The 17,140-nt window shown below is 44.9% G+C and overlaps 1 protein-coding gene across 6 annotated transcripts in view; it reads right to left on the bottom strand.

Annotated features, from left to right (window-relative positions):
• Nucleotides 1-67: 67 nt before the first annotated feature.
• The window catches only part of SEPTIN11 (septin 11), a 58,214-nt gene continuing 41,141 nt past the window's right edge, over nt 68-17,140 (bottom strand). For 2 of the 6 annotated variants that reach the window (XM_035539227.2, XM_035539272.2), the window contains exons 8-10: nt 14,850-14,982; nt 13,636-13,823; nt 1,887-5,868 (exon numbers count right to left, since the gene is read on the bottom strand). In XM_035539227.2, coding sequence (XP_035395120.1) covers nt 5,853-5,868; nt 13,636-13,823; nt 14,850-14,982 — 337 coding nt within the window. In that variant the 3' untranslated portion in view covers nt 1,887-5,852. Of the gene's footprint in view, nt 1,381-1,886; nt 5,869-13,635; nt 13,824-14,849; nt 14,983-17,140 lie in introns of those variants that run through there. The other 4 variants (XM_035539219.2, XM_035539239.2, XM_035539209.2 and 1 more) reach the window with 4 other exon arrangements.

Below are 17,140 nucleotides of genomic sequence, written 5' to 3'. Positions count from 1 at the left end.
GGCATCCCTTCAGATTAGGCAGCAGTCTGCAATTCCATTTGTAGAACAAGTAAATTGTTACAGCATACACGCCAGGCCAATATTTAATAATCTTTCCCATTGTATCTATAAAGCCACCTGATTGCAGATGTTTCCAGGACAAACAGTTTTTCTATCAATCACGTTAGAAAAATTGCCACCCACGTGGAGGGAGCCTCAGGAGATCTAACCCTTACCACTGAGCAGCGCTGAAAAACATTGTGCTTCTGGACAAAAAGTAGCTGAGTTCGGTGAGCACCCCTGGCACCTTGTGCTTCACGCACAAACTGCAAGAGGCAAAACTTAGACAATTTAATAGTACGTTTTCCTTGGCAGATTAAAGGAGGTTAACTCTTTGATAAAGGTTTGCAGATGAGGAAAATAAATCGCCAGTATTTGGTCAGAAGAAAAGCGCACAACCCCATGTGAAGAACATCCGAAGGGGCAGGCTACCTCCTTCCGTCCATCTCAGACCAGCTAGAGCTCACCACACACCAAGCTTGTAAGCTTTGTTTTTACATTTGAACAATGCTTTGGCACTCTTCAAGCCTTTTGAGTGTATTCACTTCCAAAGTAAACGAGTACCCCACATTCAGGGTAGGAAAAAAAAATCATCACTAATTAGACTTTGTAAAAATGTAAAGAAGTCAATCTAAGCACAAGTCAGTGCAGCTCAACTGCACAAGAAAAGTCACCTACTCTGCTCATACAGAGGCAGATCAACTAGAAAATAATAAAGCCTCGACCGTCCAGAACAGGTCCTTCAGTGCAGCAGGATGCAACAGCAGCCATCTCCGCTTCACGCAGCTTCATGCTAAAAACAAGCAGTCACCGGTCTAAGGACGCATTTTCATCACATGTCAGAGCAGCACGGGACGTACTTGTGATGAAGTTGTGGCGTCCGAAGCAGCCAGACTCAAGCTTCAGAGGCAGAAATGAAGCCCTCTGGCTATGCACACTCACCATCATCCAGTCTGTCAGTCTCTTCGTCATCAGTAGCATGTGCATGTTATGGCAAAAGGGAAGAAAACAGGGAGGGGAAAAAATCCCAGAGCAGTATCTCATGTTACAGCCAAGCTCTCTCCTCCAGCCGTTACCTCTGTCATTTTTGGTAGCCTCAATTCTGCTGGCAATGCGCCGGGAGCAGACCGAGCCCGCACAGAGACGCACAGCACAGTGCACCCTCAGACGCACAGGTGGAAAACAAAAAGGGAAGGAGAGGAGGGCGGACGTGATGGAAGAATGAGATGGCTCTCCTCCTGGCGGGGGCCCACGTAGCCACAGGCTCTTCCAGTGCCCTACTGTCCGCTGGGAGAGAGGGTGTGGGGGCTTTGGCAAGATGACGGTTACATAAAGAAGAAGCTACAGGAAGAGAAAAAAAAGAAAAGAAAAGAAACAGAGGTTCAGAATTGAAATGAAAAACAGAAAGTGAGAGACAGACAGAGAGAAAAAAAAAGGAGGAACAACATTTTAGAGCAAGTAAGCCATGAATGAAAAGAGTGCACTGGGGATGCGTCATACAAACCAGCTACACAGGAGCAGCGGGGGCCCACACCTCTCCAAGGCACCGCACCTGATTCAGGGAACACGCGAAGGCTCGTGACAGCCACACAAAGCGACTGACAAAAAACACCAGCACAAGTCTACAGAGACAGCCTGACGGCACAAAACAATCTGTTGGGGAACCTCAAATTTCCTCATCCCTCCCATCACACTTAGGAAACGGCAGCAGCAAACCAAAGTCACAAAGGCAACTCAAAGACCAAAGAATTTGGGTAAAAAATATATTTCCTCTCCCCACTTCAAGTGTTGGCACTATTTGTGTATGTAGCCTAAAGAATATACAACAAATAACTGAGCTTATGCTATGAGGTTATTATTCAATTTGTAATTCAAAAAAAAAAAAAAGAAATACTTTAACATCAAATAAAGTGACAATATCTAACAGATGCATACATATAATTTGCATTAACACTGTATGTAGGTTACACAATTATTTAGTTACAAACATGGGTTACTTTCAAATAGCAAGGTAATAAAGTTCTACATCTATAGTTTAAGGCAATCAGGATATTAAAAATGTATACAAATACAATATTTCTACCGCTGTTCACAGCTTTATTTTCTGTTAATTAAAAAACCCTTCATATTTGTATAGTCCCATGCTGATACACGCTGATGAGAGTGTCATGGATATCGTGTACTGCAAATGCAACCAGGGTCCTTGGAGAAGAGACAGAAACACACGCTTCTAACACCTTAGAAGGGCAAATGGTAACTGGAGTCAAATGGACACATCTGATATGATCACACACAAAAAGACATTTCCATTCTCACTCGGATGTTTTAGGAGAAGCAGAATTAGAACTACCTGGAGAAAAACTGGTGATGTTAAATAAGGGCATGCTTAAAGAGACACAGAGATATAAATCTCCTTGGCACGACTTTGAGCTGCCAGAAGCACACACAGCGAGGGTGCAACACGCATTGCAGGTTTCGGGCTGCAGAGGAGCTGGGGGCAGGTGCCATTTGCTGCTTTCCCCACTCCTCAGCGGCACCACAGGCTGCAGCGCAGCAAGGAGATGCAGTCAGTGACCCTGAGCTTGAAGGGCGCCTTCCTGCCTTCCCAGAGAGCTACTGGGTGATGTCCACCTTCTCAGTGGACTGCCGGACACGTGCATGCCCACCTCTACAGAGCAGTTGTGGCCCCTCTCAACAACCTGGATTTTGTTCCTTTTTCTCTTCTGGGGTTTGTCCCATGCCTAGGGAACATCATCGTCCCAGAAACACACATGCCTGTGTGCTTTCCTGCTAGTTTGTTTTACTCTCAGGTTTGAAATCCACCTTATTAGGGACATGCAGCATCATCAGCTAGTTATCATCGTTGTCTAATGGCACATTAAAGCTTGCAATGCTTCATGAGCAATGCAACCATGCAGCCGTCTAGCCCCAGTTTCACCAGCCGATTTGCAAGATTGAGGCGTGCAGGGAAGCTATGCAGGGTAACTTTAGACATTCAACAGCAGATGGATGTCATGTTCCTATGGCTATTTTTTTTTCCAAAATCTCAGCAAAAACAGGTTATTACAGGAAGTTTTAAAATAGTTTTAACAATGCCACTTGTACGTAAGTGGACTTAAAAGAAGTCCTCAGCAAAACACACCTGGTTTACTCACGTTAGTAGTGAGCAGAAAGGGTGAGTCTCTTACTACTGTACTTACGTGCAAAGGTGAAAGCACATCCAAATAGATTTGAGAGTATCATTTACTCCATGCAGAACCACGGACTACTGTGAAAAAAGGCATAAGTAAAGGAAAGAAGTGCAGCAATAACCAGCTAAACATGGCCTGGGGTTTTGAGGAGAAAAAAGTCATTATTAACTCCTCCTTTGGAGAAGAAAACAAAACAATACCTTTCACTTTTGCAAGTTTATGGTTATTCCCAGTTTCTCCAAAACAGCTTGCTTTTTGCTGGAGGAAGAAACCCAATCAAAAATACATTAATGCACTTGGCCATGGCTTTCTGTCAGAAAAGAAAAACGGCTAGACTCGGCTGATCTCCCCTGCCAAACATCCCTTGGAAAGGCTGTTAAATGAAGCAGGACAAATACACGTTAAAATTAAGTTTTTTACTTGGCACAAAATGCTGGTAATTAAAAAGAGGACATGCACAGACACAGCTGAAGCAAAACATATTGCCACAAGCATTCAGGCTTGAGACAGGAGCATATGATGGGATCGTAAAAAATCCATGCCAGCAAACAGATTTCTTCCTTGATAACTCAAGGTTTTAAAGTTAGGTTTGACAGAAGCCACAAGAACCATAGTTTTATTTTGCTAAATGACCTTCTAGAAAACCTGCTTAACCTGACGGAAGCACATCGTGGTTAATAAGACCAGGAGGTATGATTGGAAGAAAAAAAAATAAAAAGACAACTACTTTATTTCCATCTTGCTCATCTCTGATTTTTGCCGTCTATCCAAGACACTGTATTTAGATATCCTCTTCCCAAAGCCATGTTTAGGCAGTGAGGGTTAAAAAGCAGAAAGACCCAAAAGCCAACCCCAAATGCATTTCCCCACCCAAAACTCAAGAAAAGTGATAATTCTGACTTTTTTTTTTTTTTTTTTAAAAACATTCAGAGAGGCAAGAAATTTCATCGCAGAAACAAGCAAAGAACTGCAGTGTGTGAGACTTAAGTGGAGAGAGCTATTTTTAGGAGTGCTTTAAAGAAAGAAACAGGAGACTACCTAGCTAGGAGCAGTGGAAATGCTGGCAGTACATCAGCAGAAGAGAAAGAAATCCAGCAGTCATAGGGTAAGCATGGCTCGCCACTTCTTGGGTAGGAAGGGAAAGACTCTGTCCAAAAAGCAATGGCATAGAAAATAAAACATTAAACAGACCGACTTCCACACCGTGCTGGCCAAAGAGCGAAGCCTGGCTTACGTTAGATATCTCATTTGCACTTTTCAAGGGATATGTGAAAGGGACACTGTCCCCACGGTGGGAAGGGTGCACAAGGAGTGTGTCCGGGCACCCTCTCTCCCTGCTTGGCTGCTTTGTCCACCCCTGTGAGAAGCCCAAGGCACTTTTAGGTTTAACAAACCTCTGGCCTCTCCTCAACATGAATCCGTGTCTGGAAAAAGCACTTCTCCCAGATTTTAACCTGTTGTGCAAAGCTCCCTGGGGTTTGAGGTGTTATCTTTCTGATGCTTTTCAGGCAACGGGGCAGTCATCCTAGGCATGCAGCACATTTTCTGCCCTGGTTGCTCCAGGGATGGAGATCCTAATTCGAACCTTTCATGTTAACCAGTGTTTGGCCAGTAAAATGGGATTCCCTTGACTTGAAAACCTGGATGTTGTAAATATGCGGGTCTGTATTTATATGTGTGCAGGAATGCTCCTGAAGGCAGCAAGAGGATGTTGAAGGGTACACGCCTTCCTCTGCCTGCGCATTTGATTCCCTAAGCACTGCTAAGTCTTGCCAAGATCAGGCACACTGGAAACCTGGCACTATTTTAAGTGAGGTTTCAGAGGTTATGGTCAGGGAAGTAATGCATGGAAAGTAGGAATGAGAAATGGTCCCTGTTCCAGGCACCTGCAGCGCTGTTCGGTTCCCACCGCAGCATTCAGCAAGCAGACACTACACTGACCTGGAAGGGTGGCTGTAAAAATATGCCAGCACGTGACAACAAACCCAGGCCAACAAATATTATCTGGTCAGACAACAAAAACAGTAGCTAATCAAAAAAATAAATCATGCAAATGTAATGGCATGCAAGGTCAGTTAAACTTTTGTTATCTACACACACATACCCCCCTCCCTCCCCAACAGTGGGACAAGTTTTGCTCTAACACACTCGCTCCTGAAGCGATATGGGTCGGACTAAACTTCAGGGTTTAGCCACAGCAGGAACCCAGCTGTAACCCTCAGACAGCAATAAATCCCTGAGGCTGGTTTCTGTGGACCAGGGACCCCTTCAGCACAGGGCTACGGCAGCTGGCCCTCCGAGAGCTGGGTAGGCACAATGACACTCACCCGGAGCTGCTGACCTCCAGCCCTGACTCTCAGTTCAGATCTGGTGCCAAAAAAGATTTATCGCTGCTGGTTTTGCCCAGGAAAATACATGGTATCGTTTTGCTTCCACCCCCACCCGCCTGGAATTTCCAGAGGCACACAGTCCTGTACCCAACCCTTCTTCCTTCTTGTTCCCCCTATGTTACTAGATGAGTTAATAGTTATTCATGTTAAAAAACAAAAACAAAAAACAGATGGCAGAGACACATTACTGCAAAAGCAGGTGAATGCAGGAACATCCTTGGCTTGACAGGCTTTATGTGAAGCTTGCACTGCAAGTTAAAAAAAAAAAAGAGGACAAAAAAAAGTTAGCAATAACAGAACCCAAAATGGAAAAAAAAAAAAAAATCAAGGAAAGCTGGGAGAGCCAACACCAGCAACCTGCTATGGTGGGTGGGCATGCAGATGAATTACAGAACTAAAAAGAAATTGAACCTCCCGACTAAGCTCTACTCTAGCCTATGTGACAAGCAAAAGCTCAAAAAAAATCTAAGGGGGAAGAAGTATGGAACAACCAACCATGCAAGCACACAGTTGGAGCCTTAATGCTTTGTTTTTTTTCAGTAGTAGTATTGCAGGGAGACATGACTGCAGATGTCCAGTTCTCATCACGTGAACATGGTCTCTGTTGCAGAAAGCTGTGCCTGGACTTTTCTGAAATGCAGATAGCTCAAAGATGAGCACCATGAGGTCTCCCTGCACTTCAGCAAACATGGGTTTTCAAGCCCAAGTCAGATCCTTCAGACATCATGAAAACCTTCTTTTAACAGGGTGTTGGGCCAGACCCTGACATACATGTTACAGCTGTGTGATAGATCAGGGATCACTCTGGGACTAAGCATGGCCCATGACAGCCAACATTGGACTGGAAATTATTATATTCGAATGAAGCCAGAAAATAGTTTTTCCATCTGGTTTCCAGAAGAAAGAAACAGAGCCCAAACAGATGGTCCTGGCTCCTAGGCGGGCCGAGGATGAGCGAGTAACCCAACGACACATGTTGAGGCATGCACGTGGTGATCTACCAAACAACAGGCAAGAGGCCGTTTGCTGCTCCTATTTTCAAAAGGTTTTGCCAGGAACCAACTCCAGATTGTTCGGGTTTGAAGCATGGTCCCATCCCGAAATTATGGCAGCATGCTCAGAGTCAGGAGAGGACTTGTGTACATGTCTGTACTACGGTCATGTGAGGGTCTGAGGTACACAGACGTGCTGCCCTGAAAACAGCACACTTCTCTGTCATCAGGCCATATTGCCAACAATTTAAGATGAAAAAAGCATAAAAGTACAGGAATCTGAGAAATGGAGTAGAAAAAAATAAGGTAGAAGACAAGCTTGTTCCTGCAGAGATAGCCTGGAAGTCAACAGGGCCAAGTTCTCCCTCGTGGGATCGGGCCAGCAGCAGATTTGGCCCTGAGCCTTCTCTCCAGCTTGTACAGCACGGTGGAAAGTCTCTGTTGTCCAAGCTGGAGAAATCAGATCCCACCTTGGGAAAGCAGCGCTCCCATGAAATACTTCCTAAGGGAGGTGACAGGCACTGTGCATTGCAAGGATTTCTCGTGGCATCTGCCCGAGCGCCACCACAGTGCACGTCAGCACTAAGAAAGGCTGAAAGCCTTGCCTACCCAAACACCAGCTCGGCACTGGAGCACAAGGAGAAATTTAAAGCTGTGGGGAGGAAGGGGATAAAAGCAGAAGATTGGCAAGGAAGCTGGGCTGAGGTTGGAAGATTGGCAAGGAAGTCCCTGAAAGACTTCAGGGAATTTTTAGAGATCTATCAGCAAAAGAGTGGGGGAAGGCATGCTGGCATGGGTTTTGTGAGCTTGGAATAGCAGTGCTGCATCTATCCTCTTATTTAAGGGTGAAAAAGATCTGTTAAGCCCTATAGCCAGTGATGATCAGATACAATAAGGATATGGTCACTTACAAAATACCAGGGATCCTGATGGGCAGGATATTACTGCACCTACATTCTATCAGTGGTCATGTGCAGCAGTTTTAATATCATAAGCAGAACCTGCCAAATTACTATCGGCCCTCAGAAATTGGTGTACAATGGTATTAGTTTAGTGCAGCAGATAGAGATGGCTCGTGGCAATTATGGGATCCAACCCAGGCAGGGTAGCAGTAACAAAAAGTACCAGAAGGCAGCTTTTGAGAGGGGCAGGGGTGCCTGCTTCACTGAAACCTTAGATTATCAGCCGCACTCCTGACTGCTGGTATAATGTAGGCACCCTAGCAACTTCCTTGAGGGAAACTGGGGCTGTAACTTCAGGACCATCTGTGCAGGTGGTGAATAAAGGAAAGGAGGCAAAACCGAAAGGAATTGCATCACAGGTGATGAGGAAACAAACGTGGGATGATCTTGTGCAAGCTGGTGTCCCACCATCAGAAATAAATAGGATGACAACATCAGAAATGCTTCACTGATGGTAAAAGTTAGTGTAAAAAAAAAAAAAAAGCCTCCCCTGCACTCTGGACTCCTCTGCCACCTCAAAGCAAAGCACTACCTGTGAAATGCCAAAATAGCAGAAATGAAGGTTTGGCAGGTCCCCCAGAACTGCTGCCATGGCAGCCTCTTATGGTGAAGGGGACTGGCGTCCCTGTGTTCCTTTAACTACAAAGTGTGGGTCTGGAGGGGTTTTACATGTGGTAGCTCTGGGCAATACTGGAGCTGAAGTTCCTGTATTACACAGTAATACTAACAATTAAGAAGCCACATCACAGATCTGCATACTGGGGTGAAATCCCACCCTGTCCTTCTGACCTGCTGCTAATTTAACAACTGGATAATACCCATTTGCAACAAGGCTGTCAGTTGCCCCAATTAAAGAATGTATTTTGGGTATTGATGGGGAGGGTGGGAGAGGGAACTACTCAAACCATTCAGGGGCACTTCAACAAGTGGAAATCATTAAAGAAACCATGCCTGATATTCCTACATGGCCTGTTTGAAAAATCAGATGGCACTTGGGGAGTGCCTGTAGATTATAGAGAACTGAATAAAGCCACCCCTCTACTTGCAGTTACAAATCCAGATGTGGTTACTACCATAGAAAAAAAAAAAGCAAAAATTCACAACCCTGCAAGGTGGTGATCGATTCTGCTAATGCTTTCTTTTCAACAGCCATTGCTTCAAACAGCCAAGACCAGTTTGCCTTTATCTGGCAACAAAACCAATATACTTTCTAAATACTGCCTCGGGGATATAAACACAGACCCACCATTTGCCACTAAAGGACAGTAGCTGACGTAGCACTATGGTTGGTACCAACACTGTTTACCATTATATTAATGATCTATTGATTGTGGCAGTCACAACGAGAAGTCAAAACAGCTGCTGAATCCCTGAAAGAGCACTTACAGGACCAAGGCTGGGAAATGAATCCAAAGAGAATAGAGGACCCTAGAACTACGGTGCAATTTTGGGGAACAGTTTGGCATGGACAGATTAGAGAACTACCAAACAAGGTATAGCAAACAGTTCAGCAATTTCCTGTACCAACCACAGTAAAACAACTGCAGACTTCTCTGGGACTTCTACGGCATCAGAGAATTTTTATTCTATGTCTTGCGGTATTAATGCGCCCTCTGCAGCAATTGACTAGGAAGAGAGTTGTTTGTCCTACGATCCTATTACAACACCTCAAGTACGAATTGTTTACACTGACAAATTGTCCAAATCTTGTGTCCAAAGAAGGGCAACAAAGCTGGCAAAGGGTCTAGAGAACAAGTCTTATGAGGAGTGGCCGGGGGAGCTGGGATTGTTTAGCTTGGAGAAAAGGCAGCTCAGGGGAGACCTCGCTGTTTTGTACAATTACCTTAAAGGAGGTTGTAACATGGTGGGGATTTGTCTCTTCTCCCAAGTGCCAAGTGATAAGACAAGGGGAAATGGCCTCAAGTTGCACCAGGAGAGGTTTAGGTTGGATATTAGGAGAAATTTCTTTACTGAAAGGGTTGTGCGGCATTGGAACAGGCTGCACAGGGAAGTGGTTGAGTCACCATCCCTGGAGGTCTTCAAGAAACGTGTAGATGTGGTGTTTGGTAGCATGGTTTAGTGGTGGTCTTTAATACTAGGTTAAATATTGAACTAGATGATCTTAGAGTTCTTTTTCAAGCTGAATGACTCTATGACTGTTCAGCAGGACTGCAACCTGTTAGTCTACACATAAAGACTCATATAATAAACCCTGAGAATGCAGTACGGTTCAGTACTCCAACTTCTCCCCTTTTTCTACACCCTCTGTTTACATCAGATTCTTGAGTTCTTATATTTCAGGTACCTACGACAAATACCTGTGCCTTATCTAGGGTAGACAGCAATGAAACAATGTCATTGGTGTTGCAAAAAAACCATTGAACTGAAGTTCAATCTGAAAAAGTACAAGTCATAGCTCTTCAATCTGTGTGGGCGGTTACATCATCTAAAGCCACCAAGGCTAGAGGAATATTGGCTGAAGAATCTGGAGCAACTGTAAATGCATTACTGGAAGGAGATGACACCCCTGTTTTCCTTTCTTATCATGGTTTGGCTCAAAATGCTTTATCGACTTGTACTACAAGCACCTACCCTGGATATATTTCCCCAAGATCAATAGGTAAATATTTGGGTGTGGTTGGCCTTTACTGTAACCAATTCCTCATTGTTATTCTTACCAAGTAGAGAATATAGAGTGCCTGGCATCTGCCCCCACACAAGGTTTAAAATGGACAAGTCAATTGCCTTAAAATTGGAAGTACCTGCTGTATGCCAAGGAACCTCACAGCATCGATTGGTGATGTACTAGCTCCTTCTTCAACATCATTACAGCTGTCACAAGGCTGAAGGCATGTGCTGCTTCAACATAGCCAGCTAGTGTGCAAGATGACATTGAACAGCTCCAGGACTTAATGCATCCAGAGAAACCATCTATTGGCGATGCCTGGCTAGCTGAGTGGTTTAAGTCTCTGACAGGATGTGTGGCGCATCTCACTGAGAACGTTATATGTTTATATGTTAATTCATTTTCCTTTATGTTATTACATGCCTCTGTATGTTACCCTGCCCCACACTGCCAGCCCCTTCTTGAGCAAAGGGGGTGGGATGCGGTAGGAAAAGCGTTAAAAGTAGAAGACTGTTGAGAAGGACTGTAAATAGGTTCAAGTGACCTTGCAGCTGGGAGTACGCAAAGCCTGGAGAGCAGTAGCATAGGAAAACACTTATCACAACTGTTGCTGTTTATCCTCTACGTGTTTGACAAGTAGCACATCTGTGCATAGCTAACATGGGTGTTTGGTAGACTTGGAGGTGCCCTACAGGACATGCTTGAGCTCCCTGCGTTGGTATGGAGAAGATCAAAGCACACTGAAGATGACAGCAGGGTGGTAAACCCACACCTGCGTGGACTCCCAATAAGCAGGTATAAACAGCAGGTCAGCAGTCCTCTAGCATGGACCGAGCTCATCAGTGCCTGCGTCCACCTGCATGCCCCTGCCCGGCTGTTGCTCTGGGGATCCCCTGTCTGGCCAGGTAAAGAAAATAAATGCACTCCGAGCTTCTGCCCTGGGCCTGCAGTTGTTCCTGCTGCCTGAGCTGACACGCACAAAAGCCTTAGAAAAACCAGGATGTGCTACAAGGCAGAAACATCAGCATTTCCCTTTAAAGCTTCCGTTAGCAATTCAGACACTAGAGAACCATTGAAGTAGTTGCTGCACCTGGTGTGGAGTGACACGGAAAGGGCACACTGCTTACGGACGTGCACGTTCCTCATGACTGGACTTCCGTAAATGTATCAGCAAAGCAGAAACTGTGTTGTTTGTCACAGCTGCTAGAAACGTCAATGAATCACACCCACAACATTGTGCTTGTACCAACCAACTTCACAGAAGCAAACAGTAGCTAACCCTGGCTACCAGAAGTTACAAAACTTCCCCAACCATTTCATACTACTCTTGTATCTCAGAGGTGGAAATAATTGATTGCAGAGTTCTTAAAAGATATTTAACTACCGACTCTGTTTGAGATAAGAAAATGGGTCTTGAAATTTTTCTGTTGTGTTTAGAAAATGGGCCATCACGTCTGAATTCTCAGGTGAGAGAAGACGGCGTTTCAACCTATCTGATTCACAGGCACCGTCGCGGAATGGCGTGTCAGCATGCTGGGACAACAGCTGCCAGACACTTATTTCCACAGCTCGGCATACCACTGGTCGGTCTGTAATGATTTCGTTAACCAAGCAGAGCATGCAGCACACAATCACTCTACATATCTCAGTGGGTGCCGAAGGCCAAGTTCTCAGTTCGCATAGAGCAGCACGGCTCCATAGGAGCTACTTCAATTTACATCAGCTGAGGAACTAGCCCCAGGCCCACCCCTCCCGCCGCAGAGGAAGGCAGGGGCAGAAGCAATGAATGATGGTCACCGACCCAGTAGTAGAGACAGGGGATGTACAGTAAGCATCTGCATAACTTCCCCAACTATAAAAATATATTGGTTTATATGCAATGCAGCAGAGCCTCACAGGCCCACCCCGTGAGACAGCGCTCAGGCCTGGCTGAAGTCCTCAGGTTAGCAAGGGAGACAGAAGTGTCTGTATCACATTCCTGCCAGCATTTTGGTTCTTTCAATGGTTACAGCTTAGTGTTACTCGAGAAGGTTACTCTGCCAGAGTTGACTTAAACACACTTGGTATTGGCTCTTAAGAGAAGCGTGGAACTGTCATTTTTGTGTGTGGATTGAAGAAAGAAGCATTTCCCAATGAGACTGGCTGTATTAGCATCTTTACAGCTTTCCTGATTGCAGTTATCAACTAGCGCCGTTATCACAAATAACCCAGAAAAGACTTGCACAAGTATCCCCTTATTGGGTATGGAAAAAGTGGATGGAATTTACAACAGGAGGCTTCAAAACAGCCTCTGTACAGTAACCTGTTTTGCTTCGCTATACAAACAAGCTGTGCAGTCTACTTCACCTCTGCAATGTTTATCTGGCTTCACTATACATACCACATCCAAGTAGATGTTGTATTCTGCTTTTTAAAGGATGGTGAAGTAGCCAGTATCATGTAATAAATATGAGACTTTTGCACTAATAAGCAAACTAAACATAACCATCTCCAAGTACAGGCTGCAAGAAAGAGATTACACCAATTTGGATCAATCAAGAGGTTTTCAGCAAAGCTCTGCGGGGACTTAACTCTGAGCCCAAATCAATGGCAATGTTCCTCCAGTTTCAGCGGAAGCAGAGTTAGGTCCACGCTGAGCACATCTGAAAATCCTGCCTCCCAGTGCTGACCACGGGAAGGACTGTCCACAGATAAGCTCGGTTTCTACTGAAGTTGCAGAAATCTCAAATATTGGAGGGTAGAGGATTATACTCCTAGTATACAAATATAAAATAGTAGAAAACAGTGCTATTGTCTTTACTAAAAGGTATGGGGGGTTTCTTAGCTTATAACGTCAACTCGATACAAGTACAAATGCCATTTACCTGCAATTACGGTACCATAGTAGTTGCTTGTTTTTTTAAAAAACAAAGAAAACTTCTCATCTTTAAAGCAAGCTTCCAAGTATTCACTTTTGGCACTAAGATTTCCATGTCAAAATAACATGGCGGTTTTGGTTTCTGATCTACTTCTACTTACAACTATAACCTTAAAGAATGGGAACTGGGGACTACTGTTGGGTGAGAGGAGGAATGGGTTAAGACCCCTTTTTAATTTTGGCTCAGGCAGATAAATCTGCATTCGGAACAACCCAGAGCTATTCCAGAAGATGCTGGACAGATTACGGGTCAAACCTCCACCATCTGATTGCTCTCCCATACCAGTCAGACTTCAGTCAGACTTCGACAAAATTTGAAGGTACTCTTCTGGAAAAAAATTAAGATCATGTCCCTGGCCCACCCTTTAGAAAAAAATATTTTATTTGATCAGGCTGATAAAAGCCCAGTTTCCAGTCTGGTAATGGGGAAAAGCAAATACAGACATGCAGCAAGAAAGAAAAAACAACCCCCCAAACTGTAATAAGCCCTACAAAGGATGTGGGCGACATCCGCTTACTTTTTCTTGTCCTTGTCTTTCTTGGTTTGTTGAGAACCTGCCTGCTGAGCCTGTGACTGTAATAGCTGAGCTGCTGCCTTCTTCTTTTGGAAGTTGTTCAGCTCTTCCTCAAGCTCCTTCTTTTTGTCTTCCACTTTTTTCTTCTCTTCTTGGTGAGTCCTCTTTAGATGGTCAAACTTTTCATGGAGCTGGCAGGGCAGAGAAAATAAGAATTATAGAGGGGAAGGGAAGAACGTTTTACCCCAATAACAGGAAACAATGCCTGAAGTGGTCCCACTAGCACTGGGGCCTCACTGAGTTGATAAGTCACTGACCTGTCCCCCAAGAAAAATCTGCCCTCGTGAAAAAATGCAACGGACACACACACACAGTAAGGATTTAAGTTGCCATAGGAATACAACAGGTCTCTCTCTGTTTCCAAGCCCCACGTTCCATCCCTCATTGCCTTGTTCCTAGTGGACTCTCTCATGCTCATACAATGCAAAAAAAACCACAGCCAGTCAAGCTGATGCTCTTTACTGGGGCACTCTGTCCCTCCATGAGGCCAGAGAAACAGCTGCCTCCCCCGGCAAGATGTCTGTGTTTTCCCTGGCCCACAGCATCAGCTCATACACACTGAGCAAATCACAGTAGAGCAGCTCTCAGAGAGCTCTGTCACATCCCTCTAGGACTGTGCTGAGCTGGACTTACTGCCCTCTGGGGAGTCTTCACCTACATGCTGAAAGTCTCTAGACAGGAGTGACTGCTAGTGGGCAGCACTGGTTGCAGCACAACTGGAGATCTGCAAATCAATGTTACTTCAAGAAGCAAACATTCTCTCCTGTGTGTGGGAATGAAGAGATGAGGGAGCAATGAGAACTATGACGCAGCAAGGCTGGCATTTCTGTGGAAGCACACAGCCACAGCAGTTGTTTCTATCACTGCAGCACCTCCCACAGGCTTCAAGGTATATATCCTCCTTCAGATGCTCAAAACCAGGGAACACTGTTGCCCCATTTTATGGGCACAGTGCTTGTGTGATGAGGTCACACCACAAGCCCATGGCAGGACTGGGAACCAAGTCCATATCTGCTCCCTCAAACTGTTTATGCCTGACAAGCCCTTTTTCATTCAGGCTTGATGTTGGAATCTAGGTGCCCGCATCCTCAGGGCTCTCTTGGAAAAATCCCAGCTCAAACTCTCATACGCAACCCTCTCAGTTATGATATACTCACATCTTTCTCAGCTTCTTTCAATTCTGCTTCCTTTTCCTTCACTCTCATGACAAACATCTGCCTCATTTCATCCTCCTTCTTCTGGAGTTCACCCAGGAACTCGTTCCTCTTTGCTTCGTAAGTCTCTTGGAGACTGTCAAAACACAGAAAAAAAACAAAGAGTCAGAGCTATGTTTCAAGCAGAGTCATGAGTTTCCAGCCTTTGGTGATCTTACCGCATCGTCCCTTCACAAAACGTCACCAGAGACCCCTGACTTGCAAGAAAGGCATGAACCCCTCCACAGAAACCTGTCCTATCGTGTTAGATGGCAGCAACAGGGGTGGCAGCGGGGGTACAAACCGGCAAGCAAAAATGAGCACGCCATTAAGGATCCTGTAAATCACTCAGCAGGCAGGATGCCTGTCCTCCAAAATATACAGCCACTGCATAAGCAACCTCTAATGCTAGCACAGCTTGTTACCTGCTTGATTCACACCTTCTTGCTTCTCACGCTGTTTGTCCTGAATCTCTTCATTTGAAGTGCAAGGTTTGTCGAGCAGAGACAGGCATATCAGAGAGCAAAATCTGGTTGTATGTAGTTCATTAAGCATGATGTTGACACAAAGCAAAATTAACTTTCACATTCACTGCTAATGGATTCAGACCAGGAGCTTTATTAAGATAAAGCCACCTTGGGAGACCTCTCTTTCTCCTTTAGCTCTCAAGGGAGACAGTCTTTGCAAATGACTGGCAGCATTCCTGCTCCAAATAACCACACCACTGGATTCTTTCATTCCTTTATTCCCCCCTTTACTTCTTCACATTCCTTTATTTCCCCAGCACTGAGATATCACAGCAAATATTTGGGACACAAACACGTTGTCCATGCACCTCTGAGATTTTCAGGGCCTCGTAGGAACTCTGGATGCCAAATTCCTTTTTGTTTTATTCCTTACATGGATTTGGGTATTTCAGCCTTTACGATAGTGTGGGAATGATAACTACTTCCCCAAGAAGCTTTTCTGAAACTGCATTTTTTAAATGAAAACTCCACTGCTATCAGAGAGATGCGCTGCACGCATGCACCTAAGGAACGCGTTAAACACTGGGCCAGTGGGACATTTCAATCCCATTAAAGCCAAGGGTTTGTCTTTCCTAGTCTGTGGCTATATTTTTTTTTCTTTGAACTGGGGAACAAAACTGGACACACAGACTCAAGCCTTGGACTAACGCTGCTAATTCATGGGCACTTGGATTTCCTCTTAAGATACTCCACCAAGGAGCCGCCTGAGCTGCTCTTACATTAAACAGCACCCGTCACTGTGAAGTAACCTCACGATTCCAGCTGACCACAGCAGCTTCCTAAACAACGAACCAAAAAGACTCACTGTACAAATCGCAGAAATCTTTTCATGTGAGAACAGCGCGAGAGGCATCTTTGGATTCTGAACTCAATTAAGAACCGCTCCAGTCACAGCAGATAGAGATTGGGCCACTCAAATCAAAGCCTCCCTAAAATTTGGTCTTGGACTTAATCCTCTGACTGCGGACATTAAAACCCCCATTTATAAACCCTTCTGAAGGGACTGGCTGGAGCCTAGGAAAACTCTCAGTGCGGATTAGTCTTTGCTGCTCAGTGCCCAGAAATGCAATCTGCAGTTATTGACATCCTGTCCTAGGGAGCAGCAGAGCCTTGCGGACTGAAAGGGAAAGCTCCACACTCTGTGAGTTGTATCCTGCACTGCAAACCTTTCCTTGCAAAGCTCACTTCCAACACTGCAATGCCAGGCAAGCAGAAAAAGGCTTGCAGGAGCCGGGACAGAGGCTTGCTGTTAAATTTTCCCAGGTTCAATTCTAATCCCAGCTTCAATCAAATATTTGCCAGAACCCAAAGCCAGAAAGCCTAAATCTCTACCGAAGTGACTCTGACTTCCAGAGAAGCTAAGTTCACAGAGAAACTGGCCCGGCAACTCCAGGCTGCATATGAAAAAACACTTCCAGCCCCAGGGAATAACAGTCCAAACCAACTGGGATCCCTACAGCTTCTCACAGACACAGATGACAAGGGAATTTGCTTTTTAAGTACACAAACATATGAACCTGGGTTACAAGAGCATCTGCATTCCCCAACACACATAACCTCACACACACTGAAGGATGTTCTTGTAAATAATTGTCTTTAAAAAAATATTTTGAGAAAATTGACCAGAACAGAGAAACCAGCCCACAATGGACGCGGGTCAGCAGAGGGGGCTCTGTGCAGTGGAGGACCCCATTTCACACAGCAAAAACCTATGGTTCTGCTCGCCAG

Source organism: Cygnus atratus, chromosome 4 (assembly GCF_013377495.2).
Source record: "Cygnus atratus isolate AKBS03 ecotype Queensland, Australia chromosome 4, CAtr_DNAZoo_HiC_assembly, whole genome shotgun sequence".
Classification (NCBI taxonomy): domain Eukaryota; kingdom Metazoa; phylum Chordata; class Aves; order Anseriformes; family Anatidae; genus Cygnus; species Cygnus atratus.
The sequence above is the reverse complement of the archived record's forward strand: the minus strand, read 5'-3'. Positions and strand labels throughout refer to the sequence as shown.